Source organism: Bos indicus, chromosome 2, assembly GCF_029378745.1.
Source record: "Bos indicus isolate NIAB-ARS_2022 breed Sahiwal x Tharparkar chromosome 2, NIAB-ARS_B.indTharparkar_mat_pri_1.0, whole genome shotgun sequence".
Taxonomy (NCBI): Eukaryota; Metazoa; Chordata; class Mammalia; order Artiodactyla; family Bovidae; genus Bos; species Bos indicus.
Genome location: NC_091761.1, coordinates 128668910 through 128693386, shown reverse-complemented (window position 1 = coordinate 128693386; position 24477 = coordinate 128668910). Strand labels below are relative to the sequence as shown.

General features: G+C 39.8%; 2 protein-coding genes across 10 annotated transcripts; one reads left to right on the top strand and one right to left on the bottom strand.

Moving 5' to 3' along the window:
* The first annotated feature begins 5882 nt into the window (after nt 1-5882).
* PNRC2 (proline rich nuclear receptor coactivator 2) lies at nt 5883-9957 on the top strand. Of its 2 annotated transcripts, XM_070776632.1 has the most exons (4): nt 5883-6065; nt 6432-6720; nt 6815-7020; nt 7888-9957. In XM_070776632.1, the coding sequence occupies exon 4, from the start codon at nt 7906-7908 to the stop codon at nt 8323-8325; it is 420 nt and encodes a 139-aa protein (XP_070632733.1). In that variant the 5' UTR covers nt 5883-6065; nt 6432-6720; nt 6815-7020; nt 7888-7905; the 3' UTR covers nt 8326-9957. The 2 variants fall into 2 exon arrangements, with proteins under 2 accessions (XP_070632733.1, XP_019836955.1); XM_019981396.2 differs by lacking the exon at nt 6432-6720.
* A 2189-nt stretch (nt 9958-12146) lies between these two features.
* SRSF10 (serine and arginine rich splicing factor 10) lies at nt 12147-24276 on the bottom strand. 8 transcript variants are annotated; one of them, XM_019981380.2, is made up of 7 exons: nt 24071-24276; nt 22533-22637; nt 18858-18961; nt 17196-17358; nt 16923-16976; nt 16690-16791; nt 12147-13457 (listed from the first exon to the last, which is right to left on the bottom strand). In XM_019981380.2, exons 1-7 carry the CDS (start codon nt 24133-24135, stop codon nt 13397-13399), a joined length of 654 nt encoding a protein of 217 aa, XP_019836939.2. In that variant the 5' UTR covers nt 24136-24276; the 3' UTR covers nt 12147-13396. The 8 variants fall into 8 exon arrangements, with proteins under 8 accessions (XP_019836939.2, XP_019836923.2, XP_019836914.2 ...); XM_019981364.2 differs by lacking the exon at nt 16690-16791 and having other exon boundaries at nt 12147-13687; nt 16923-16973; nt 24071-24275; XM_019981355.2 differs by lacking the exon at nt 16690-16791 and having other exon boundaries at nt 12147-13687; nt 24071-24273.
* Between the last annotated feature and the right edge of the window lie 201 nt (nt 24277-24477).

Genomic DNA, 24477 nt, shown 5'->3' with positions numbered 1-24477 from the left:
ATTTGTTTATATCAATAATTTCCTATTTGAACTGAGAACCATTACTTAGATAGTGTTGGTGGAACTGACTTTAAAGCCTAGCCTAGGACATGCGGAGGCTGGGCCAAAGCAGAAATGACGCTCAGTTGTGGATGTGTCTGGTGGTGAAAGCAAAGTCCAATCCTGTAATGAACAATACTTCATAGAAACCTGAAATATTAGGTCCATGAATCAATGTAAATTGGACATGGTGAAGCAAGAGATGAACATCAGAATCTTAGGAATCAGTGAACTAAAATGGACAGGACAGGATGAATTTGATTCAGATGACCATTATATCTACTACTGTGGGCAAGAATCCCTTAGAAGAAAGGGAGTAGCCTTCATAGTCAACAAAAAATTCAAAATGTAGTAATTCGGTGTAATCTGAAAAACGACAGAATGATCTTGGTTCATTTCCAAGGCAAACCATTCAATATCACAGTAATCCAAGTCTATGCTCCAACCACTAATGCCAAAGAAGCTAAAAGTGACCACCAGTTCTGTGAAGACCTACAAGACCTTCTAGAACTAACACCCAAAAAAGATGTCCTTTTCATCACAGGGGATTGGAATGCAAAAGTATGAAGTCAAGAGATACCTGGAATAACAGGCAAGTTTGGCTTTGGAGTACAAAATGAAGCAAGTTAAAGGTTAACAGAGTTCTGTCAAGAGAACACACTGGTCATAGTAAACACCCTTTTCCAACAACACAAGAGACAACTCTACACATGGACATCACCAGATGATCAATACTGAAACCAGATTGATTATATTCTATGCAGCCCAAGATGGAGAGGCTCTATACAGTCAGCAAAAACAAGACCGGGAGCTGACTGTGCCTCAGATCATGAGTTCCTTACACCAAAATTCAGACTCAAACTGAAGAAAGTTGGGAAAACCAGTAGGCCACTCAGGTATGACCTGAATCAAACCCCTTATGACTGTACAGTGGAAGGACAAATAGATTCAAGGGATTAGATCTAGTAGACAGAGCGCCTGGAGAAATATGGACAGGGGTTTGTGACACTGTACAGGAGACAGTGACCAAAATCGTCCCAAAGAAAAATGCAAGAAGGCAAAGTGGTTGTCTGAGGGGGCTTTTCCAATAGCTGAGAAATGAAGAGAAGAGAAAGGCAAGGGAGAAAGGGAAAGATATACCCAACTGAACACAGAGTTCCAGAGAACAGCAAGGAGAGATAAGAAAGCCGTCTTAAGTGAACAATGCAAAGAAACAGAGGAAAACAACAGAATGGGAAAGATTAGAAGTCTCTTCAAGAAAACTGGAGATACCAAGGGGATATTTCACACAAGGACGGGCACATTAAAGGACAGAAATGGTAAAGACCTAACAAAAACAGAAGAGATTAAGAAGAGGTAGCAAGAATACACAGAAAAACTATACCAAAAAAAGTCTTAATGACCCAGATAACCATGGTGGTGTGGTCACTCACCTAGAGCCAGACATCCTAGAGCATGAAGTCAAGTGGGCCTTAGGAAGCACTACTACAAACAAACCTAGTGGAGGTAATGGAATTCCAGCTGAGCTATTTAAGATCCTAAAAGATGATGCTGTTAAAGTGCTGCAGTCAATATGTCAGCAAATTTGTAAAACTCAGCAGAGGCCACAGGATTAAAAAGGTCAGTTTTCATTCCAACTACAAAGCAGGGCAATGCCAAAGAATGTTCAAATTACCATACAGTTGCGCTCATTTCACAAGCTAGCAAGGTTACGCTCAAAATCCTTCAAGCTAGGCTTCAGTAGTATGTGAACTTCCAGATGTACAAGCTGGGTTTAGAAAAGACAGAGGAACCAGAGATCAAAGTGCCAACATTTGTTGGATCACAAAAAAAGCAAGAGAATTCCAGAAAAACTTCTACTCCTGCTTCATTGACTAATGTAAAACCTTTGACTGTGTGGATCATAAGAAACTGTGGAAAATTCTTAAAGAGATGGGAATACCAGACCACCTTACCTGCCTCCTGAGAAACCTGTATGCAAGTAAAGAAGCAAAGTTAGAACCTTATTTGGAACAATGGACTGGTTCAAAATTGGGAAAGGAGTACGTCAAGGCTGTATATTGTCACCTGCTTATTTAATTTATATGTAGAGTATATCACATGAAATGCCATGTTGGAGGAATCCCAAGCTGAACTCAAGACTGTCAGGAGCAATATCAACAACCTTAGATTTGCAGATGACACAACTCTAAGGACAGAAGGTGAAGAGGAACTAAAGAGACTCTTGATGAGGGTGAAAGAGGGGAGTGAAATAACTGGCTTAAAACTCAACATTCAAAAAACTAAGATCATGGCATCCAGTCCCATCACTTCATGGCAAATAGATGGGGGAAAAAGTGGAAACAGTGATAGATTTTATTTTCTTTGGTTCCAAAATCACTGTGGATGGTGACTGCCATGAAGTTAAAAGACACTTGCTCCTTGGTAGAAAAGCTATGACAAACCTAGACAGCATATTAAAAAGCGGAGACATCACATTGCTGACAAAGGTCTGTATAGTCAAAGCTACGATTTTTTCATGTATGGGTGTGCGAGTTGGCCCATAAAGAAAGCTGAGTGCTGAAGAATTGGTGCTTTTGAACTGTGGTGTTGGAGAAGACTCTTTAGAGTCCCTTGGACAGCAAGGAGATCCAACCAGTCCATCCTAAAGGAAATCAGTCTTGAATATTCATTGGAAGGACTGATGCTGGAGCTGAAACTCCAATACTTTGGTCACCTGATGTGAAGAACTGACTCAATGGAAAAGACCCTAGTGCTGGGAAAGATTGAAGGCAAAAAGAGAAGAGGACGACAGAGGACAAGGTGGTTAGATAGCATCATGGACTGAATGGACTTGAATTTGAGAAAACTCCAGGAGATAGTAAAGGACAGGGAAACCTGTCCATGGGAGGTTGGGGTCCTGCATGGGCTGCAGTTCATGGGGTCACAAAGAGTTGGACACAACTGAATTACAACAATATTGGATGTCCTGAAGAGAATGTGTTTTCCACTCCTGCTTCCAGTTCTGGGCTGTTGTGAGTACTTGGTAAATGATTAATGAAGGATGAGGCTGGAGCTGTATTGTGAGACTCCTGGGAGCCTGGGACATGGTGTAGGCTTTAACAGTGCTCTTTGGAGGGCCCTGGGGAGGACACAGAGGTGAGTCAGAGACAGATGCTGCAGGGAACATGGAGTAGGCTTTGAAGCCTTAGTTTGTGGCTTTCAGCTTTAAACTGTTCTAAGCCTCAGATTCTTTATCTGTACAGTGGCAATAAAAATATCACCTACTCTATATTAATGTCTTGTCAACAAAACAACTTAGCACAGGGCAGAGGGAGGCAGAATAAGTATCCAATACATCATGTGTGTGTACCCAAGCATCAGATACCTTCAGTAGAGTTCAGTTGCTCAGTCACGTCTGACTCTTTGTGACCCCATTGACTGCAATATGCTAGGCTTCCCTGTCCATCACCAACTCCCGGAGCTTGCTTAAACTCATGTCCATCAAGTCAGTGATGCCATCCAACCATCTGATGCTCTGTCATCCCCTCTCTTCCTGCCTTCAATCTTTCCCAGCATCAGAGTCTCTTCCATTGAGTCAGTTCTTCGAATCAGGTGGCCAAAGTATTGGAGTTTCAGCTTCAGCATCAGTCCTTCCAGTGAATATTCAGGACTGATTTCTTTTAGGATTGACTGGTTTGATCTCCTTGCTGTCCAAGGGACTCCCAAGAGTCTTCTCCAACACCATAGTTCAAAAGTATCAGGTCTTCGGCACTCAGCTTTCTTTATAGTCGAACTCTCACTTTCATACATGACTACTGAAAAAACCATAGCTTTGACTAGATGGACCTTTGTTGGCAAGGTAATGTCTCTGCTTTTTAACATGCTGTCTAGGTTAGTCATAGCTTTTCTTCTAAGCAACAAGCTTCTTTGAAATTTCATGGCTGCAGTCACCATCTGCAGGACTTTGGAACCTCCAAAAATAAAGTCTCTCAAATACATTACAGGTGTGTTTATACAGATAAGGTCTGGAGGCTGATTTAATTTTGTAATACAACTTGGGGCCAATACAGGTTTGTTTGTTTGTTTTTTTTTTTAAAGTAACACAATCAGATCCATGAGGGCAGAATGGAGGGAGAAGAAGGATTGTAGCAGGGATGAATTTAAAAGATATTTGGATGATGATAATAAAAAAAGAATTAGAAAAAGAAAGTGTTCAGACTAAAACAAGACTGTTCATTTTACAAAAAGTGAAAGTCGCTCAGTCCTGTCCTACTATTCAGGACCCCATGGACTATACAGTCCATGGAATTCTCCAGGCCAGAATCCTGGAGTGGGTAGCCTGTTCCTTCTCCAGCGGTCCTTCCCAACCCAGGGATTGAACACAGGTCTCCCGCACTGCAGGTGGATTCTTTACCAACTGAACCCCCAGGGAAGCCCAAACCACTATATTAAAAAATACATTGCAATGGTCTTTTTAAAAGTCAAAGTCTTGAATCCATTAAATACCACTTAGCTGTCATCTAGCTGCATGTCTAAAGTCAGCTTCTTAAATTTTTAGGAAACAGATTACACTTTCAGTGAGGTAGTAGTTCCTTGTTATGTACATCTTATTTGACTATAATGCTTAGCAGCTGAAAGTCCCATGCTCAGAAATATCTCTTCTACTCTACACATTTCACCAAATTAATTTGATTAACAAACTCCTCTTTTAAAATGGTTTTCTTAAGAAACTTAAGGTCCATGGGTAGAAGAACATTGGGGTGGGGGATGATGGTAGCAGAAAAACTCAAGATTAAAAAACGAATCGTGGGACTTAAACAAAGTACACATAAATCTTGTAACAAAAATGTTTGTATGTTTGTAGAAACTGGTGTTCTCCTTTAAAACGCCAGCTTTGGGTTGCTTATCCATTTACTCCAAAGCAGTTGCCCCTTTCCTCTTCCTGGCACCTTGGTGGCACAGTCAACTGAACTCTTTTCTTCCCCCTTTCACTTACAAACGGAGCCTAAAGGGGGAAATGAGAGAGCCCCATTCTCTCAAACTTTTCTCGTGCACTTAGCATGTGCTCTGGGCTCAAACGAGTGTGTGCGTGAGTGACTGGGTCGACAAGTAGCTACAGTACGGTGTGACTCAAGTTTAGGACAAAAGAGGAACTGATTAACTTGATCCGCACAAGTGTCGGAAACCTCTTCACAGAGGAGGCAACTTCTCAAGAATTTCGAGGCTGCGGGCAGGGAGGGCGGGAGGGAACCACAAGCTGGGGGAGCTGCAAAGTAATTCCCTTGACAGGGGAACACGGTCGAAGTGTCAGGACTAAGTGGCCAAGGGTCGGCCTCGGGAAGCAACTTGGTGGAGTATCTTGCATCCTAAGAGACTGGTTACACGGTTAGGTGAACTTAACTCGGGAACTCAAAGCCGCCTTCAGTGACGCCCCACGGCGGGGAACCATCGGGTGCCAAGGGCCGCGGGATCCGCGAACCGGGCAGCCCCGGTATAAGCCGCGATCCGGGTGAGCCGCTCACGTCCCTTCCCCGGCGCCGGACGCGCGCACGGCTCGGAGTCGCCGTGACGGGTTGGCGCTGACTGCGTCCTTGGGTGCCGAGCCTGGCCAGGCGGGCGCCTCCCGGGAGAGGACAGTGTCACCCGGGGCCCTGCAGAGGGTCGGCCACCGGGACCGCGGCGGTTATTCCCGACATGCTCCTCTCAGGGAGGATTTCAAACCTTCGGCCACAGCCAACTCCCCTCCCTCGGCCCCGTCGGGCCCCAGCAACAGGCGGTGGCCCGCGTATCATTGGCCGGGTCGCGCGAAAGCGTGTTTTGATTGGCCGCCGCGCCTCCCGGCCCCGCTTCAGCGCTCGCCGCCGCCTCCATTTTGTCGGTAGAGACAGGAGGAGGAGGTCGGTGGAGACGTTGGGGTGGCCAGCAACTAGCTCGTCGGTGCTCGTGGGCTTCGCCCGTTCCGTGCCTCGTCTCTCCCTGGAAGGGGAGGGGGGCTTCGAAGCCGAGCAGAAGCCGCCGCCGCCGTAGTCCCGGGCTTGAAGTCGGTGAGTGGCGGCGGCGCGACGGGTGCGGCCATGTTGGTGGCGGCGCTCCCTATTGTTGGGGGAAGGAGGCGAGATCCGAGGCTGGGGGGCGCGGGCGGTTCGGAGGAGCGGGTTCCCGGGCCGGGCTCGAGGAACGCTGAGCGACGTGGAAGCCCAGCCCCGTTGCGGAAGACCCGAACTTTCCGGGCTCGCTTTGGGAATGATTCAGGGTCTGGAAACTAATTTCCTTAGGGCGTTAAAACAGTCTGGAGGGGCCTCTCACCCTTTCGATAAGAGCTTCTTGCTTGGTAACTTGGTTTCTTGGACTATCAAGTGGAATCGCAAATGTTTAATGTTTATAATAGTGATTGTTTTTATATATTTAAGATGGGAAACTGACTGCTTGTTACGGCTTGTGAAACTTATTTTAAAACGGGGAGGAGTCAAGAGTTCATAACCAAAGGAAGCGCTGCGTGACGTAAACATGTTGGGAGAGGAGGCTCTGCTAAAACAGATACGTGATGTGTCTAAAGATTGGGAAATTCTAGTGGGACTTTAAAAACACGGTCTCTTTAGGAAACAAATTTTAAGCCCATTTCTTGGCATGGCTGTAGAGGCTAACGTTTCCATGGTTTGACAACATTTTGGTCACTAAATCTATGTGAGACATTGTTCAGTAAGTAGCCATTTAAGTTTTTTCTGGAGTAAATATGAACGATCACATTCTCTGTTTTTTAATTGAAATAATGAAGAAATCGTTGCTTTTCTAGCTAAGACTTCTCTCAAACTTGTGTGCTGAGGAGACTCAGATGTTGGCCTCAGCTCCTAGGCTGAACTCAGCAGATCGGCCCATGAAAACTTCTGTATTGAGACAAAGGAAAGGATCTGTCAGAAAGCAACATCTATTATCCTGGGCGTGGCAGCAAGGAAGAGGACAGGTAGTGGAAATCCTGCAATCGGAAAAGCAGACTGAAAGGTATCAAAAACTCACGGTTGTAATGGGGCAGACATTTTATGATCAGATGAGTCGCTCAGTCGAGTCCGACTCTTTGCGACCCCATGAATCGCAGCACGCCAGGCCTCCCTGTCCATCACCGGCTCCTGGAGTTCACTGAGACTCACGCGTCCATCGAGTCAGTGATGCCATCCAGCCATCTCATCCTCTGTCGTCCCCTTCTCGTTTCAAACCAGGATCTTCCCTGGTGGCTCAGACGGTAAAGCGTCTGCCTACGATGCGGGAGACCTGGGTTCAATCCCTGGGTGGGGAAGATCTCCTGGAGAAGGAAATGGCAACCCACTCGTTTTGTTGCCTGGAAAATCCCATGGACGGAGGAACCTGGTTAGGCTACAGTCCATGGGGTCGCAGAGAGTCGGACACGACTGAGCGACTTCACTCACTCATTCTAGAGCTTCCCAGGTGGACTCCATGATAAAGAATCCACCCGCCAATGCACGAGACCTGGGTTAGATCCCTGGGTCGGGAAGATCGCCTGGTGGAGGAAACGGAAACCCACTCGTGTTCTTTGCTGGAGAATTCTATGGACAGACGAGCCTGGCGGGCTACAGCCCATGGGATTGCAAAAGGTTGGATGTGACTGAGCAGGCACACGGGCACATCCTAAACAAACTTTTTAATGCAGTATTATTTAGATTTGTTGGTAAACTCATTAATTTCTTAGGAAGGTAATAAAGGCTGTACATGTAATTGTGAACAGTATAGTGAAGCTAAAGAAGCTGAACAGCACATGAGTCTTCTTCAAGATATTTGGAGTTGCAAATTGGGGCCACTGAAGTTTTGTACTACTTTGTGGGATTTCACTCAGTATTTTGTTTCCACTCACAGGTGACAAAGAAGCTGAAGATGGGTGGTGGAGAGAGGTTTAACATTCCAGCCCCTCAAACTAGAAATGTTAGTAAGAACCAACAACAGCTTAGTAGACAGAAGACCAAGGATCAGAATTCCCAGATGAAGATTGTTCACAAGAAAAAGGAAAGAGGACATACTTATAATTCATCATCAGCTGCATGGCAGGCCATGCAAAATGGGGGGAAGAACAAAAATTTTCCAAACAATCAAAACTGGAACTCTAGCTTATCAAGTCCCACCTTACTTTTTAAGTCTCAAACTAATCAGAACTATGCCGGGGCCAAATTTAGTGAGCCACCATCACCAAGTGTTCTTCCTAAACCACCAAGCCACTGGGTTCCTGTTTCCTTTAATCCTTCTGATAAAGAAATAATGACATTTCAACTTAAAACCTTACTTAAAGTACAGGTATAAAATGAGGTAAAGTACTAACATTTAAACTTAGTCATATTTAAGGATAACTGGCAATTGTTTCAGACCAAATTCACTAGGGAATTAATCTGTAAAACTGATTAATGTAGAAAATATAATTAGACTTCATCTTAATTGTTTTATGTGCACTGTGATGGTAGAATCAGTACAGTTTAAGATAACTGAATTATGGATAATTGTATTTGATCTCTTCACTAGTATTCTCAATTGAGTGACCATACAAGTGAAACCATTCAAATTTAGATTTGGGGAATGGTAAAGGAATCAACTTTTTATATTGCTTGTTGGGGGAAAATACTGAAGATTAACATTTCATGGGTCAGCAGATTGACTTGTTAAGATGGTAAATCAGATCATTAAGCATCCAGTTAAAGACATACAGGGGTTGAAAACTGTTTGAATCTTTGAGATGTTATTGTCCTAGAGACAGCTAAATCAGTACACCTAAACCAGTAGTATGACAACCTGATGCACTGCCTAAAGAAAATGTGAATTTTTTTTTTTAGAGAATAGTATTTTAATGAACTGTATGGTGGTGAATGTGTGAAGGGCACTAGGGGCTATTTAGAATGAAACAAGCCATTGGCCCTCTTGTGTGCAGTGGATAGGTGTCTGCCAACAAATGCACCAAAACCAATTTTTATAGAAACAGTATTTGGTGTTCAGAGTAGCTTTCAAAATAACATTTTTGTATGATGGCACTGCACAAGCTATTCTGACAGTGATACGGCTTTAAATCATCCCTGCAAAGTTTTTTTTAAAGTTGGGAGCTGTATAATGTGAAAGTTCTGCATACCTAGGAAAGAGCCATGTAAATATATGTAATAAAATTGTAGCATATGTAAAGTTTTGTTGGCATTTATCCTATAAAAATAGAATATTTTAGTACAAATTTGCTGAATGTAAGACATGGACTCTTTAATACTATGGCCTAATTTTAAAGGTCAAAAAAACCCCCACAAACTAACCTGTTTTTAAATTTTGCCCTTGTGCTGAAGTGCCAGTGTATGTATGTTATAATTGATCTTGCTGTAAACTATATTTCAAAGTAAATCCTAGTGTAAGAAGTTTTATATAACTGAAAAGGTTTTAAGCTGCTAAAACACTTGCTATTTTTGAGATGTGAAATGCAGTATGGGGTTATTTTTTTTCCTTAAACCCAAAGATTAACTATTAAGCAGTCCCTCCAACCTTAAAGACTCCTTTTGGCTTTCGACAGCTTGTGTAACCTATGAGTATAGTAGGGTAGAACGTCAGTGTATTTTTTTTTCTTGTCAACAGGTGCAACCCAGGGGACCAACTTACTGCAAAAGATGTAGTTTCTTGCATAATACCTTGATAACATGTTTTGCTTACTTTAAACATGCTAATTACAACAGCCATCCCAGTAGTAAAAGTGTGTGTATGGGGTGGGGGGGGGGGGGGTGTCTATTTTCTAATTTGGCAGCTTTTTTTTATACTTTTAAGCAGAATGGCTAAATTGTTTCTCCAAATAAATTGAGGTGAGATGTCCAAGTCAAATGATGATATCCTAAAAACAAGTTTTATATAGTACTTAATGTACATACATGAATTCGAAGCATGAAATTAAAAAATAAAATTGTTTCTTCCCCACTGGCTTGTTTTTATTGTATAGAAGTTGTTATGACTATTTGCATAATTAACCCCACTGAAATACAATAGAACCATTGGTTTTTAAGAAGCAACCCATTTGCTGACAAAGTCTTGGATTAGCAGCTATACATTAAAAAGGGAACTGACTTGCTCTTTACAGCAGGGCTAACAGGAAAAGGCCATAGAATATTTCAGGAACCTGCATAAAGCTTTTGAATTTATTTTACTCAGTAAAGCACGTTTAATTGCCTAAGATGGCTTAGGTTTATAGAAAAAAAAATAGAATTACTCAAATTGACAGGAACATTTGTGTTACCTATTTGTTAACATATAGTCTTCACAAGAGGACCTTGGGGGAAAAAAGAACTATAACCGGCTTTCTAACGCATTCCAAAAGATAGGACAGCTTAAAGTAGTTTTAAGTTCCACACTAAGCAGGCTGTGATGCTAGGGCCAGGCTGTATTTTCTCACGCAAACGCTAACATCTGAGTCGTCACCTTTGTCCTGTGTCCCAGTGTAATTTCTGTGGGCAATAATGCCAACAACTGCCAAGTGCCCTTTGTGCTGTACTGGAATCCACTGGACTGAACAGTCCTTATCCCAGGCATTAAGTTAGGTTTGATGTATACATATATATTCTAGATTTTTTGGCTTGGAATTGACTCAAGTGGTAAAAAATGTTCTTCACTACAAAAATTTTAATAGCTAAGGGTAACTTATACCTTAGATACAGAGTTATGGTTTGCCTACAACAAGTATGTTGACATCAATTTCCCAAATTGTTCTAAGAACCAAAAAGTTTAGCACTCATCTATCTTGTAGGGCTGTGGTCAGCAAAAGCATGAGCCTTGTCAGTGTCATAATTTACATTGTCATCTTTCTGATGGCAGCATATACAGTTCGATAGAATCTTCAGTCTATAACCTATCTTTACACTTAAGTTCTCTTCATCCCAGAAGCAAGCACAAGATGGAAAAAACCAAAGGGTTTTGGGTAAGTTTTCTAGCGTTTCTTTAACTATTCTCATAGGCAATTACTTTGTAAAATAAGTGGGATAAAGTACATCTCCAACTTCTTACACAAATGAAGAAAGCCTACCCAGTCACAAATCTGTCAGGCAGAGCTAAAGCTAAAAAAATAAAAATAAAAAAAATTCAAGATTTTTTGGATCCTTGACCAGTTTTATTTCATTATCTAGCATTCAGAGATGTGCTCTACAAAAAACTAGACACAAAAAGGCCTTTTACTTCTTTACAAACTACTCTGTCAATTATCAATAAAATCAATTTACACACCTTGCTTTTTAGGCCAAATATTAAAAGAATCCCACCTTTAACATAAGGGTGAAACAGCTGTTAGGAATACAGAGGAACAACACAATGAACATAACCAGCACTGCTGAGGGAGGGACAAAGGGGAACCCACAAGGAGCCTTTTCCATGGCAGCCAGCTATGTTTTACAGACAGGGAACAGTGGTTGGGACAGGTTGCTGACTTCATTTATCAATGAGGACAGTTACACCTCGGACTCCAGGTGTGAAAAGCTGACAGACCTTAGTTGAACACTGTGACTCCTGAGCTACCACTGTGCTCTTCAAGTTCACAGCCTCCCCACTTCAAAATATCTCAGGATCTTGTAAACAAGAATGTTCAAAATGCAATACAATGTGATTGAAATCTGGAAAGCTAGATTGGAAAGTGAGTGACAGCTGCTGTCAACAGCTGATCCTGGATTACATTTAACCTCTTTTTCATCCAAGAAAGTTCCAAAAAACTTTGTAATTCAATTATGTTCATAAATCTATTAAATCTTGCAAGTGAATTCTAGATTCCATTGTATTAAGTTATTAAATTTACCTATTTGATTTAAAAAGATGAACCAAATGAAAAACCATGGACACTTAACTAGTATCTGCCACTTACTTGCTGTGTGGTCTTGTGCAAGTTTGAAATATTAAAAAATGAAGCAGGGGTAAAAATACCTCCATTTCACATCTCCCTTAGATGTATTCTGCTATATTTTCAAAATCTTTATAAAGGCTTAAACACGTCTGTATTTTTAGGTGAATAACTTTAGATAAAAAGTTTTAAATGCCGCAGAAATAAGACAAAAATATAATATGCAAGTGATGAAATCAATGTATAGGTAAACTGCACATCCTAATGAGGAACTAAGGAATCCAAAACATTTTGTGATACTACAAAAGTTATTTATTCACTATACACAGAACATGTCCCCTATAAAATGTACATGTAAATCACTAAAAAGTTTAATTTGGTGAACATTTTCTCAATTACAGAACATACTAAATCAGTTGGGAATTAACAGCTCTCTGTCTGCCTCAAAATAATCTTTAATTATAGCACCCAGAGTCTCCTTTACATCTGATGCAAAGTTAAATACTTATTTTGGGGATTGCTGCCTAATGTGTTTGAGGAGGCAGAGTTAACAATTAAATATAACTCTAGTATATTACAGTCACTGCACAATAAATCAGTTTATTACAGATTAAAACAAATCATTTTTTCATTATCTGTATTAATGGGATGCAAACAAATACTGGATACTTTTAAATGGCAAATAACCACAAAATTGCTTCTTGATAGTATATTGGATTTTATAATTACATAGGATATAAACGGTGTAAAATATTGTTATAATACACCTCAAACAAGACAATGAGGCCACACTGTTATGATTCACTAGATTGTGCTCAGTAGACATTTATTGAATAAGTGAGTTTTACCTGTTTTTCTCCCCAATTACCCAGTACAATTTTGGGGCATACTATGGGCTCAGTAAATGTTTGCTGTATATACTGACTAGGAAGGAGGTGAGAAGAGATGGACCCTCTTAGCTGGATGTCAAGTATCATAATTGGAATTTACGAGGGAGCGTGTTTAAGGAAGATGTAAACCACATATGGCATACAAGGAAACTCAGATGCCAACAAAGCAAAGCATTAGCAGAAAACACTGGCACTGGAATAATAAACAAAGGCAAGATTTCCCAATAGCAAAAATAGAACTGACTTTTTAAAGAGATAACCAAGTTTATATTGGACCATACCTTTTCTCACCCAATTCACTTTGAGACAGACCAATAGAGGCACTGTAAGAGACTATGGCTGTCTTCCTTGATATTCAGACATCCTGGTTTCCAATAATTTAACATGGACCTGTTACCCACGAATCAGTATAAACCTATTCAGATTTAGGGATTAGTTTCCACAAGTACAAAGTTGAATTTCCTTTTATTTGTCCTAAAATGCTTACTTTCAAACTTGAAGGGACTTCAAATATTCCATGTAGTTTCCATAACATTCTTTTATCTTTTCAGACCAGAGTCAAAATATTCGTACAGTATTCATACTGCAGCACCTTCCACCCACCCTTTGGTCGCTTGAACTGCCCTTCTTTGGTTCTTTTTCCGCTTTCTCAGATCTTTCTTGAAGTGTAGTAAGCAGAACTGTACTGGGTATTCCAGCTGCAGTTTGGTCTTAAATAAAAGAAGGATGTTTGTCAGTTTGGTTTTTCTTTATTCTTCTCTGTGGTATACAGGATTTTGTTAGTTGAACTGGATGTAGCAGCTTACAGGGCCAAATTCTCAAGAGAATAGTATAATAGTTCCCAGGCCTTTTTCCTGGGTTGTAACTTAAGAGCTCACACTCTATGTAGCACCTTTCCTTTCTTAAGCATTATCTGTCATTATTCTTCTTGTTTACTTGGCTTCAAAAAAAAAAAAAAGCAGAGAGATCTTAAGTAAAAAGAGAGGTGAACTGTCAGCTCTCACTTGAGTCTTGATATGTTCTACTCCAATGCTGGGTTGTGCCAGACACAGTACATACTCAGTAATTATGCACCTATGTAACCCAACATTAAAGCCCTCTATAAGGATCCTCCAGTATCAGGAGGATCCCTGTCATGGGTTCAACTATAAAATAGTCCCTTTGAAGCCATGTTAAACATGTCACTTTAGAAATAACATAAAGTTCTCAAGAAAGTCTAAAAATAAGTGACACATCAGGCCTTCTAATTCTATATGGACTGAGAACAATTTCCATGGGTTATTTCCTCAATCTACTCTATTTATAGTCCACTAAAAAAAAAAAAAAAAATCATCTAAGGATCAGGCCTGAGCTCAAATCCTGGATCTGCCTTTTACAGCTTTTCCTTTGTGCCTCAGTTTATCATCTGTGACATGGAGAAAATAAAAGTATCTTTCTTACAGGGTTCATGATAAGTAAATGAATACATAAAACTTTAGAACAGTGTCTGGCACATCATAATAAATATCAGCTATACTTGTTTTCATTATAAAGCTAGAACTCAGACCACAAAACACCTAAACCAGTTCCCCACAGTGATTATCACTTAACATTAAGTGCTCACCAACACTGAACGCAAAAATATATTAAATCATGCCATAAACATAAGGCCCAATCCATTTTGTTCAGGATGGGGACGAGTAGGATTATTGGTCCATCTAATAAAGAAAATATAAACTTAAAAATCTGACTCAAATTTCATTTTAATGCATATCTTAAAACAAGTAACCTAAGTTATTTAACCCGAGGGGTTTAATATGCAATCATGAAACAACTTTGAACTTACACAGGAAATGTTAAGCACTATGTAAAAGACGTACCTTTCTGGCAAGTTCTATCATTTCCAAAGTAAGAGCTGTGCCTAGTGCAACGCTGATTTAAAATGCTCCTAAATCTACAAAGAGCTGTTTCCACTGTTATTTTAGAATCTCATTCAAAACTATAATAATTCCAGTTAATCATTATTTCCTTCATTTTGTTTTTATTATAGCATGTTTGCTTAATTTACAGCAAGCAGAAAATAAGCTGGGTCTTGTTTTGATCCAAACATTGATGTTTTAAAGGTTGTACACAATATTTGTTAAAAAGAACATATAAAAATACCTTTTTAGAAGCTTCTATAAGAAAGAAAATACAAAGTTTAACCCCACAACTTTCCTCTTTGCTAGAACTGCGAACTACTGCTACAGTTTTAAATAGACTTTTTGTTTAAACTATACATCCAGGAAAATCTAAAAAAATTAAAGAAACGTGCATATAAATGATTGCATAGCAGAACATGAACATTAACTGCAAACAGTAAAGAAATGAGTTAGAAATACTATCAAATATACAAAGGTTCTAGAATCAATCCTTGAAACACATTCCACAAACAGTATTTAAAAACCACCTTTTGTTCTTTACAGGCAAGGCCTAGATCTCTAAAACCAAAACTGAAAAAAGTAATCCTCTAAAAGGGATAGTTTCCCCACAACATTTCTTACTTATGCCTGTAAGCAAGCAATCTAAAATTTTAAAGATGCTAGCTTTTACTCTGAAATGAGACTGGACATATCAAGTCACTTTTTATTGCCCCCACATGATATCACAGAGAGATGTTAGAAATTTTTATAAAGAGTAGGGTATTATTCTCTTGTTTTTATCAGGTACTATACTGATAATCAATCATAAACTCAAAGAGATGTGACTTTCTTGAAATTAATTTTTTCCAAAGTTATTTTAAATCTCATGGCACCAGAGAATCACTTAGAATGGGAGTGTTGTTTTTTAACTTGCCTCACGTTAAACTGAGGTGTGAAGAACACGCTTCCTTCATAAAGAGATGGGCACATTTTGATACAAATGCACACACCAAGTGCTTTAAGCATCAAAATTCAGTCCTCTTACACTATGCACACTCACAAACAAATCATCCTTTGAAACACTTTACTTGCTTTTAACAGCAGTAAGAAAACTATGCAATATTATGGTCAACAATGCTCCTTAAAGTAACTACATAAGAGCTTTCTTTTCCCCTTAAAATTATTTCTGCCACCATCAACCTGCCCAAATTTTAAGGTGAGTTTTTCCGACGTTTGTATGGTTCCAAATCTTCATAGAAACCAGGAAAGTGAAGGCTCCTTGTTTCAAACAATCTGCCTGAAAATGCTACTTAACCCACTTGTCATGTTCCAAGACAGTGGGGGTTAACAGAAGAACTACTCCACACTGTGCCATAAACTATCATCACGGGCCTAGACATCTGGACAAGACAAAAAGGTCCACCCTGAACCTAAATGTGTCTGGTCGTCAGTGTTTACTGTGGCTACAACTTCACTTTTTTTCATTCTATCTTATTAGCAAGCTACATTTCTAGGTTAACAGTTCTACCAAATATGGATATGAAAGTTTATTTTTAATAAGACAATGTTGCAAATTATGGTCAACCAACATCTTTTCACCAATACTTCAAGCATAAAAAATGAGAATCTTTACAAAAATATACAGAGACACCACGAATTGGTAGCTGCCCATAACATTAAACAAACTGGACTCTTAAGAGTGGCTTCTCAACAGCATATCATTTTAATTATAACCATTGCCTGGTACAGGGAAAACTGACAAGTGTTTTTTAAGCATCATTGCAACATTGTATTCCTGATAATTTAAGTAAACCAAACTATGAGTAAATGAATGATACATGCCTAAAAATATCATGGTTTATACTATCAGTGGCCACTGGACTTAGGACTAGTCCAAGACCTTGACCTAGATTTTGACCTAGACCTAGACTGTGATCTTGACTGAGATTTGGATCTAGGTGGTTCTTTTTTCCTTGATTCCTTTTCATATCTTGAGCCAGACTTATAATGTGTTTTGGAATCTGTTTTAGAGGTGCCTCTAGTTTTGGTGTGAGATGCAGACCTAGAACGTGATTTAGCCTTCATTTCTTTCTTGGGCTGGGACTTGGACCGTGATCTTGAATTGGATTTAGATCTTGAAAAAGATCGATTTCGGTGTTTGAATCTTTCAAAACAGAGGAGAAATACAATTAGAGTAAAAATTAGATTCTATATTAATCAAATTTGTTTTTAGAGCAAAAGTTCACTCTGAAATTGAAAAATGTATAAAGTCTTTTTCAAAGCAAAGTTATTTACCTATCATTGTCGGAATGGCTTCTGCTACGCCGTGGTCTTCCAGTCGGTCTACTGCTAAAAAGTACATCAGAAAAAGCAAACAGTGACACATGTCTATTTATAAGTTTCTAATTCAAAAAGTGAACCATAAAACTTTTAAAAATAAAGTAGTAAAAATATTTTAAGTCTCAATGAAGCATACAATATACATAATTAAAAAGTATACAAAAAGATAAAAAAACCAAAAGACTAACAAAGGTTTTCTAACAGATCACTGTGGTACACATCACTTACTTTCTAGGACTATAAGATCTTCTATAGTTGTAATCGAAGGACCGACTCCTGGATCTTCTTCTGTCATAACTTCGGCTTCTAGAACGTCTGTATCTGTCATAATCATCATAGCGCGAAGAACTATACACATTCCTCCCTTCCTTGGCTTTCATCTGATTTGGAGCTATGAAACAGAGAAGGGAAATATTTACAAACATTAAAAATGTAGTATTTAAGCCTTCAAATTATAGGATAATTTCCTGTATCACTTTCCCTTTTGCCCCCAAATCTTTGTCAAGGCTAACTGTGAATATCCTGGAAAAGGTATTTATTTTCAAGCAAGGCTATTAGGAGATGGTTTTATGTTAAAAACGATACTCTCAAATATCTCAATTTTTTTTCCCCCAAAGACCTCTCACATCTAGTGTGTTGTCCAAAATAAGCCAACTACTTCAACATCAGGAAAATATTTTTAAAATTCCAAATTAAAACACAAATGACTTTTGAACCACATGCTAATTTGGAACAATCTCACCATAGTTTCCATTCATCTGGAACACAATTAACAATGACAAAATACTTAATGGTGGCCTATGAACAATATGCAGTGTCAAAATGCAACAACATACATTTAGTTACATAGTTCTGAGAAACCATGACAAAGAAAACTAACACTTGCTGAATGCCTTGGTGGTGGTTTAGTCACTAAGTTGTGTCCGACTCTTGCGACCCCATGGACTGTGGCCCGCCAGGCTCCTCTGTCCATGGGATTCTCCAGGCAAGAATACTGGAGTGGGTTGCCATTTCTTTCTCCAGGGGATCTTCCTGACCGAGGAATCGAACCCGGGTCTCCTGCACTGCAGGCAGATTCTTTACCAACTGAGCTATGAGGGAAGCTGAACGCCTTAGACATACCCATATCCTTGGACAGGCCTCAATCCGTTCATTAGCCTTATTTGATCCTATGAAGCAGATTTACGTGTACTTTACGTATGTGTGTATGAAGGTATAAATAATACAGTGACTACCCAGGAACCTATCATCCGACCCAAGAACTAGAGAATTACCAATAGCTTGTATCTACCTAAGTGATCCTCTCTTCAGTAACTATTTTAATCTCTATCTTTTACTATCTTGCTTAAGGTAACGTAAAGGTTAAGACAGAATTTAAACCCAGGTCCATCTGACTGCAAAGCCTGTACTTCTGCCTTACTGGCATGCGGCCAACACCTGGTGTAATGCCTGCATTAACAAAAATCAAGTACTAATAACAGCATCTATTCTAGGTTTAATCTAGATACTCTTTCCCAGTCTGTCAACTTCTACAGCCACCTACATAATTAATCAGTATACCATGATGAAGGGAAATGGCTCAAAAGAACCAGAACTTTACAAATTTTATTCCTTTCGATTACACAATCAATATATTAAACATGCCCTAACTGATAATAATGATCCACTTTCTTAAGAGTCCAAACATACTTCAGGGATTCTGATCAATGCATTCTAAATCCTTATGTCTACCTTGAAATTCTGCAAAGTATTCAAAAATTCCTCCAAACTATCGTTTTCGGTTTGAACAGATAAGACATATTGCACAAGTATTTCCAAGAAGCATTCTCAAAACAGTGTCTAAGTATGATGTGTTTTACATGTATTAGACATAAGAGTCCTGATACTTACTCTTTCGATCCCCCTGTGCAAACTGTATTTCAATTTGGCGTCCACAAATCCACTTTCTGTCCAAATTATGTAAAGCATCTTCAGCATCACGAACATCCTCAAATGTGCTAAATGTTAAGGGGCTTGGGAAGTTTTGCAAACTTTGATAATGAATGAGTTCAGTTGGTAAGTCTGGAACAATTTGCAATCTCTCAACATTATTCTAGAAAATCAAGACCCCACTAACTAGTTGGTTGATTCAGCTATAAACACTTCATCGTATTAAAGCACTTGTGCTAAGTTTGAAAACGCATGTGAATGAATACATATTATAAAGTTATAATTGATATAAAGTCTGTTATAGCTGAACTACCAAGTAATCCCATCAGGATTTTCCTGTTTTAAGAATTTTACAGAAAAATACAAAATAGAAAAACAAATGCCAATTTTATGTTGTATGCCAAAACAAAAATTTCTTAAAACCAAAACTGTTTTTCGTATTTTTGTTTCAAATGAAAAAAAAAAATGCCAATAGTTCTTGTGGAAGCAAGCGGAATATACAAGAAATGAAAGCATTAACCTCAAATTAATCTTGCTATTTTTTCAGACATATCTAACCGATTATTTCACGTAGCTGTCTTACCATATACCACACTGAGAAGACTGATATACTAGCCACTTGCAGTTATCAAGACAGAATCAAGCAATACTAAAGACATCACTATACCAGAAGCACATTACATCCATGCACAGACTATAAAAGTATGCTGTCAAGAAATTATAGACCATTTCTAAAGATTCCTGGACTAGAAAGCCCTTACCATGACACTAAACATAAAGCTTCCCATGAGGAAATGGGTTTGGGACTGGTTTTCAATTTGAGAATTTCAAGATAATACTTACAAGCCCAAAGCAGGAATTGCTGGTACCCAGCTTTTGATCTGAGAGGCCAAGTTGCTTGTTCTCCCCAGTCAATGTAAGCTTTACAAAATTCTTCTGGCCAAATGTAGTTCCTTTCCTAAAACCACCATTCTAATAGAAGCCAAGCACATATTGAGAGCAGTGTTTAAAGGAAAGCTTCTCAAGTGGACCTAGGCTAGGTCTGTGTGTGGATTTTCATTCTGTACTAAAATTCACTGTTCTAACTTGTCCATTTCTATTTCTTAAATTTGAGAGCAGCGCAGATCTTAAGTGCTGATTAAAAACATCCCAAAGTGATATAGTCCCTTCAAGACTGATATTAATATTCTCTTACTCCAGAGACTAAAAGGTCTGTCTCACTTTATTTGCTATTTTTTATTCTGAAAGGACTTAAGGACCACAGCAGGGTCCCAGTTCTCTTTTCCTGAGGCTATTATGTGTAGTGAAGGAGAGATTTTCTCAAGTCTTAAATCATGAGGCTTTCATCATGAAAAGACAAAGGTTCAAGGAAGTTTACAGCCTGGAATACTATAACCAAATACTCCTCCAGGTTAATGCAGTTGGGCTCTAAAGTAATTGAAAAGAACAAGTCCATTTAATGGTATACTACTTTGAGACAAAATAAAGGATTTAGACCATGAAGCATAAAAATTATTAATGAGAGCCAATCACCATCTGAGGCTACCCTCAAAAACAGAACCCTGGGTTGGATGAACCACAGTTAAGGCTCTACCTTACCGGTTAAGAGATGGTTAGTTGGGAATGGGGTCAGATAAAAAAGAAAACAGCAGCAAAGGCAAATATTCTGATGCCAGTTATGGAGAAATTTATACTCAAGGTCCAAGGTCTTTGCAAAATCCTGATACCCATTTTTAACTATTTTAAGACCATAGAAAGATTTTATATATATATAAAAAGCTATAATTTGCCTTGAGGTTCCTTTGAATAACTACTCCTCTGGCTCAAGTATCACATACTCCTGAGTCAAACTGCTGATCCTGGTTCCCAGGCCACCCCCAAACCAGATAAAATCAGGTCAACACTCTAAGCCAGAATGCACTGCTACTTAAAACAAACAAACAAAAAAAACAAGCCAGATATAGCTCTTATCCTGTCTGTAACAGAGCTTTGCAACCAATTCTCACAACTGTCCTTGAGCAGAGGCCCTGTAGGAGTCGCAGCTTTGGGCATTTCCCCTAAGCCACTCTAGAACTCTAAGTTTCCAGAGAATCGCTGAATGTAAGCAGTAAGAATTTAAGTACACAGCCCAAACTTTTGCTGTCACAAGATGATCTCACAGAAGGAAATAATGTCACTGGAGACTCTGGGCCAGGGAACAATTTCCCATAGATCCTGATTAGTGCTTATAGCAAGGATAAGGCTTTCTGCAGCCATTCTGGGACAACTGATCATATGTGCTAAAAAGCATTCAGGGCCACTAGGTCTCACAGAACTAAGCTTTAGATATTAGAAGAATGTGTGTGCCACTAGCATTCCCTTTAAAAATCTATAGATAGATAGTATCCCTAGTGGACATGACCTTCTAAGACCACCAGAGCAGTTTCTAAGTAATCCCCAGTCCATGCACCTGTGTCTCCTTTCAGCATGCCTCTGTGGAGTCAGTTTGACTCCAGAACCTCATGCTACTCCAAGAGCTCTGCCTGCCACCCTATGGCACCTTACCACCTGGTCCAAAACAGAAATATGCTGAATTTAAGCTTAACATTACATCCTGGTACACTTTAACTTGACAAGCTGAGAGAGAGTGCATTTATACAAGACCACATCACAACATCAAAAGCCCACAAAATCAAGTTACAGGTTTTGTCCCTAGACCAAACCGGAAAAATTTTGAAAATTAACTGCTTACAAAACATTAGGGAAAAAAAAAAAAAGAAAAAAACAGAAAAAAAAAAACACAAAAAACAAGGAAAATAGTTATTCTGTAGGATACATCAGGTATGACTCCTTTAATCTTGGCCATCATTCAACTTCATCTTGACCTTTAACTCTTTAAGTGCTTGTCAGAAGGACTTGTCATGAGATGCTTGGCCAAATATGACAGATGGCTTTAACTTTGAAAAACAACCTTTTCCCCCTTTTGTAGATAAAGCGAGGCTTTGTCTCCCATTAGGCTTGTCCTTCTTCCAGCTTTTCTTTATATTTTCTTTTCCCAAACTCTCCCTTCTCTTCAAGCCTGATCCTTAAGAGGTCTTTGGCTTGTCTACTTGCCTTAAGTGTTGAACTCTACTCTAAAGGTTCTTTCATGCTTTCTCTTTGGGGTCGCCATTAACTGTACAGCTTTACATTCTCTGAGGTAACAACAGAGGACAGCAAATTAGGGGACAATATTAAAGAAGCTTACCTCATTGTTATTATACAATTTGTTTTTGATCAAGTGATTCAAATTAACAAACAAGAATACCAAACTTTAATTGCTAAGCACAAGAACATATTAACCTTTAATTTGAGTTACATTAGAGGTGGTAGAGTGTATTCAAATTTAAATCACATTATAATTGATTTGAGTTTCAGCAGCATGAATGGGAATTTAAATATTTTACTCTTTTTGGATTAACTTTAAGAAATAGTAAGAACAATGTGAGTCAGAATTAATTTAGAAAAAAACTGAAGACAAAACATTAGAGGCCCAAAAAAAAAAAAAAAAAAAAAAAAACCCACCAAAAAAACTACTTTTTAGATGTTACCTCTTACAAAAACTTGAATTTCAAACTTCAACACCCCTCACTAATCAGCCATCTGAAGAAAGGATATTGAACATATGCAAATCCTCTTGGACGGCGAGTGTAGAAATCAAGTGGAACATACACATCAACTATAGGACCATAACGACCAAATTCCCGACGTAAATCTTCAGACCTAAAAACATCATAAAAAGACGCCAAATTTTTATGTTCACTCTTTTAATAGTTTCTTTGTAAGAAATAGGTTTCTTTCTGTACTATTTTAAATAATGAAAGGGACTGTGCTATGTTCCTGGGTGACCTGAAACAAACAGGGAGAGCCAACTGTAAAAATACACAACATGTATCTTTTTGAGAAAGGACAGCCAGAGTCCATGATTTTGGAACATAATAAACGAGCCGGTAATAAAACCTACTAGTATTTTACATCAATAAGAAAACAAGACATTTAAGGAAACCTGATTACAACTTAATCTTCACTGCTTTTATCCACAGCCTTCATAACTTTTCATAAAAAGTATAGTTAACATTAAATTGTATATAAGTATTGTTAATTAAAAAAAAAAAGTTTTAAAGCAACTCCAGTATTCTGAAAAATATCAAGCACTTTTTTTAGCCCCAAATTTTAGCGAAAGGGTTACACACTTAATAACAGGTAAATACGGTCTGAAAATTAAAAAACAAATATATAAAATTTCTCAATAAATGTCAATATGACATAAAGGGGAAAATTTCCTAGAAGCTAGAGTATATTACTATTGCTTACTTTCCCTACTTAAAAGTTAAGACAGAAAAATCACACAAGGCTACCAAAATGGTGTGTGTGTAGAGTGGTTACTTGTGAAACCGTAAATCTGGTAACATTTCTTCCAAAAAATTCTGACCGCAACTCCATGCAATTAAGGGAATTGGCGAGAACAAAGGGGCGGTCCAGATTAATCCAATTTAGCTATCAACGCCCTAATGGTAGAAGCTTCCTAAACCTCTGTTTTCAAAGGGTGATGGGCATTTCCCGGAAAAGGGGAAGGACTATTTCGTACCGTCTCGCTGGGAGAATTTTATTTTTATCTCTAATCTCAACATCCCTTTTCTCCAAACATCTCCAATACCAAAAGAAAAAATAAAAAAGGGACAAATATAACACAGCAAAAAGGGTAGCAAACGCTACGCCACACTCCCCCTCGCCCCGATCCCGTTATTCTACTGCAAAGAAATTTTAACTAAAAAAAAAAAAACAAAAAAACTTGTGGGCCGAGGGGGCGTGCACCCCAAAGAACGTTAACTTCAAATCAATGGGGAGCTGATGATCGCCGGAGACCCGAGACTGGAACCGAAGAGAGGAAGCGGGGAGGAAGGCTCCCCCCGATCTGCGGAGGGGGAGGGGGCCGAAACCCGCGCCACGCGGGCCGCGCTCCCGCGTCCGCCTGGGAGGATCAGCGGCCGCCGCCCTCGCTCCCACGCGGCGGTTGAGCCGGCGGCGCGGCCTAGTTCGGGCCCGAAAGCCCGCGCTGTACGCGCCATCTTCACCCCTTCCCCTCCCCCCGACCCAGGCCCCATGCGTCGCCGCACCGGTCTTCCCCGACCGCCTGCGGCCTCCCCTGTACATACCTGGTATCGTCGGCCACGTTCCTCACGAAGAGAGACGTGTTGGGGGGGCGCAGGTACCGGGACATGACGCCGGCGTTGAGTCTCCGCAGGGACACTAACGGGCTCAGCAAACCGTCCGCAGCTTCGGCGCCGGATCCTCCACAGACACACACACAGCCAGAGGGCTCCGCTACAGCGACCGCCTCTTCTCGCGAGACTTCACTCCCGTTCCCCCCACCCCCTCCCCTCCTACCTGGGCTCCACGCCGGGACCTGCAACGGTTCTTTCCCGCGAGATCACTAGGCGTGCGCCTGCGCACACGGGCGGCCGGAGTACGTGCCGCAGCCTCGGTCTCATTCATTGGCTTCTTGAGCTACCTCCCCCTTTGCCCGCAGCCCGCTCTTTCTTTCTTTAAGGCTTTATTTTCC

Excerpts from the sequence above, each read along its gene's own strand:
- PNRC2 (XM_019981396.2), top strand. The coding sequence starts at position 7,906 with ATGGGTGGTGGAGAGAGGTTTAACATTCCAGCCCCTCAAACTAGAAAT.
- SRSF10 (XM_019981318.2), bottom strand. The coding sequence starts at position 24,135 with ATGTCCCGGTACCTGCGCCCCCCCAACACGTCTCTCTTCGTGAGGAAC. Across the intron at positions 22,638-24,070 it reads AACGTGGCCGACGATACCAG|GTCTGAAGATTTACGTCGGG; the intron begins GTATGTACAGGG and ends TGATGTTTTTAG. Across the intron at positions 16,792-16,922 it reads AGCCATTCCGACAATGATAG|ATTCAAACACCGAAATCGAT; the intron begins GTAAATAACTTT and ends CTGTTTTGAAAG.